The sequence below is a fragment of the Nanorana parkeri genome, unplaced genomic scaffold (genome assembly GCF_000935625.1).
Source record: "Nanorana parkeri isolate BGI_ZX_2015 unplaced genomic scaffold, ASM93562v1 scaffold31, whole genome shotgun sequence".
Lineage (NCBI taxonomy): Eukaryota > Metazoa > Chordata > Amphibia > Anura > Dicroglossidae > Nanorana > Nanorana parkeri.
The window spans coordinates 3,345,018-3,348,104 of NW_017306299.1; the positions used below are offsets into that span (position 1 = coordinate 3,345,018).

General features: G+C 48.3%; 1 protein-coding gene across 1 annotated transcript in view; it reads right to left on the reverse strand.

The window, feature by feature from the left end:
- Positions 1–551, reverse strand: part of WDR43 (WD repeat domain 43) — a 26,360-nt gene extending 25,809 nt beyond the window's left edge. The window contains exon 1 of the mRNA XM_018568145.1: positions 274–551. Coding sequence (XP_018423647.1) covers positions 274–489 — 216 coding nt within the window. The 5' untranslated portion in view covers positions 490–551. The remainder of the gene's footprint in view (positions 1–273) is intronic.
- Between the last annotated feature and the right edge of the window lie 2,536 nt (positions 552–3,087).

Below are 3,087 nucleotides of genomic sequence, written 5' to 3' on the forward strand. Positions count from 1 at the left end.
GATCACATGGGGTGATGTACTAATATGTCACTTGTACCTCTGATCACAAGTCTCAGCGCAGTGTCACGTGCGTTATTATTATTATTATAGGACTATAAAAATTATATATATGTAAATATAACACACACCTTCGCATATTAATGTACAACACATGCTCGCCCCTCCACCAACATACACAGATCACGCATAAACCTGTGTCACATGTATGATACCCCATGGTAATGTTCTGTCATGTCATCTCCCCTCCTCGGGCGCTCACACGTGCAGTCATACCTGTCCCCCTCTGGAAGGCGCCCAGGCCAGGCAGGTACAGGTGGCGCTGAGATGAGCGGAGGGCACGTACTCCTTGCGGAGCCCCCCTCCTCGGCTGTCCCACACGGCGATCCTCCCATCCAGGCCTGACAGGGCCAGCAGGTCTCTCCTTCCCGGGGTGAACGCGCTGGGAGGTGGGAGCGCATCGTACACGCTGCCCGCTCCAGCCGTCGCCATTGCTCGCTCCGATCCCGGCCACGTGTTTAAGGACGGAGCATGCGCGCTTGAGCTCGGGGAGGGGCCTCTCGACCGGCCACGCCTCCTCGGAGGCGAACGTCAGCCGCAGGCCTGGAAGAGTCACGCTGTACGGCGGCGCGCTATCTGTAGAGATCGACTGATAGGTCACCCCTGGTCTCCGCGGCGGGAGCCATGATGCTGGGGCCAAGTTCTACCGATATTACTGCGCGGTGAACTTCGAGAACATGGCTGGCTTCGCCGGGCTTTTAGAGCGCACTCGGGGACATTTTTATGCTATTAGAAGAATACATGTGATTTCTCCCCGCTCAGGGGTCAGCACGCTGCCTTCACGTGGAAGTGACAGCCAAAGTTGAGTAACATTTTGCCTTTCAAGAGGACCTGTCACTTATACACAGCGAAATACGTTATATGAGCGACTGACCAACGTTCATAATGCTGCTTCACTAAAAAAAATTGTAAGAAGCAACTAAAGCCATTCCTCATCTATTTCAAATACAAGTCCTTGTGTGTCTGGAACACCAACCAAAGGACAATCATATGAATCCCTGTCCCCTGCTCTACAGCCGCCGATCACTTGTGTTACCCCATACAGCGGCCAGAGAAGAAACTGGTGAAGCAGCTCTGTGCTTTATCAGCTTCTTTGGGGGGCCCTAGGTGACATTAGGGGTCTTAGAGACCCCTGATGTCTCCATAAAGAGGACCTGCCATTGGTTTTTGGCTATCACATAGGGGGCTTGTTATTCCCCTATGTGATAACAATAAATGTAAGTGTACAAAAAAAAATGAAAGTCACATATTAAAAAACACCCTAAAAATTGTCCCCCACGTGTACGCACATATAAACGTAAATACGTGCCAGGTGCGCCTACCTGCGAAAGCAACACCACACATATTACATATCGCCGCGAATGTGAGCAATAATTGATAACTGATAATACTGAACTGAAGCTTTTAAAGCGTCGCCTATGGCCAATTTTAGGCATGGTAGTTTTTTACAATTTTGCGGGCGTGCACAATTTTAAGGCTTGACATGTTTGGTGTCAATTTAGCCGACGTGACCCCGACTTTTATATTTTACCAAAAAATTGGGGTGATAATAAATGTTTTATAACATAACATAAGGAAAAGGTTTTTTTCAAAATTGTCTGTACTTTTTTCTTTATATAGTAAAAAATAAAAACCGCAGTGGTGATTAAATACCACCCAAGGAAAGCTCTATGTGTCCCCAAAAATGGTATAAAATTCATTTCAGTACAGCGCTGCATGACGGAATAAATGTCAGTCAAAGTACCGCAGTGCTGAATACTGAAAAATGGCCTGGATGGGAAGGTCTAAAGGAGAACTATGAGGTGAGTGATTTTCACTCATGCTCATAATTTGAGCCGACCTGCGACAATGAAACTGTCACACGTCGGCTCAATAGATCGGGAAGTGAGCGAACACATACCGTCGCTCGCTCACTTCTGGATCCATCCCTGCAGAGCTGTGACTGTCACTCACGGCTCCCTACAGGGATTCCCCACCCCCTCCCCTCCAGTGCTGACTGGCGGAACGGATGGGGGAGGGGACGGGTACAGCTGGCTCTGCCTCTAGATAGGCAGAGCCAGCTGTCAATCTGGCAGCTGGGTGGATCTCGACCGTAATGTCGGGGTCCGTCCCGGCGGTCTCAGTATACCGCGAGCTGTAGCTCGCGGTATACTGAGTTTTGGGTGATGGGAGGAAGCTAGTTTATGTTCTCCCGTGAGAACTATGGGGAAAAACACTTACCCCATAGTTCTCCTTTAACACCACGGTCATCAAGTGGTTCCTCTGATGGAATTGAACTTGCTATAGCACCATGTATCATAAACAATTGCTATTAAATTCATAAAATGTAAAACATATTTTCTTCCATCTCAGTGCTAATCACCTTCAGCTTTTTCCTGTCTACATGCACTCACTCCAGCGTCAGCTGCACATCATTGCTCTGGACCGCCATCGACAATGGTTACCCATGCCTGCGCAATGTGTATTAGCACGTCCACTTCTAGTCTCCGCCAGGGGCACATGTGACAACGTGGTAGCACAATTGGGAGACAGTTGTCACCCTATAACAGGAAGTGTTTGAATGAGGCCCTTCATTGCAGGATCACCAGGGATTGTTTTAATGGAAGCTGCAAAGTGAAAAATGACCAGATATTGGGGTTGGCTATGTAATGTCACACATCACACCCTGGAGTCCCCTGATGTATTTATATATATATATTCCCAGACATTGCACCCTGTTGTCACATTTATTATGCTGCATGTATATGGTTGCACACCCTATAGTCACATTGAACATCCTGCATGTGTGACTTACACATTGCACCCTGTGATCACACTATACATCCTACTTGTATATAGTATTACATCGCACCGTGCGATCACACCGGATGTATATGTAAATGTATGCACACTTGTACCCAGCAATCACACCGATCCCCCTGCACAGATCCGTGACTAGCCTCGCACATTGCATGCTGCAGAGACACATGTGCGCAGCTCGGTCGCTTCCTGCCTGTCGCCGGCTGATGACGTACAGCACTATGCCCAGTG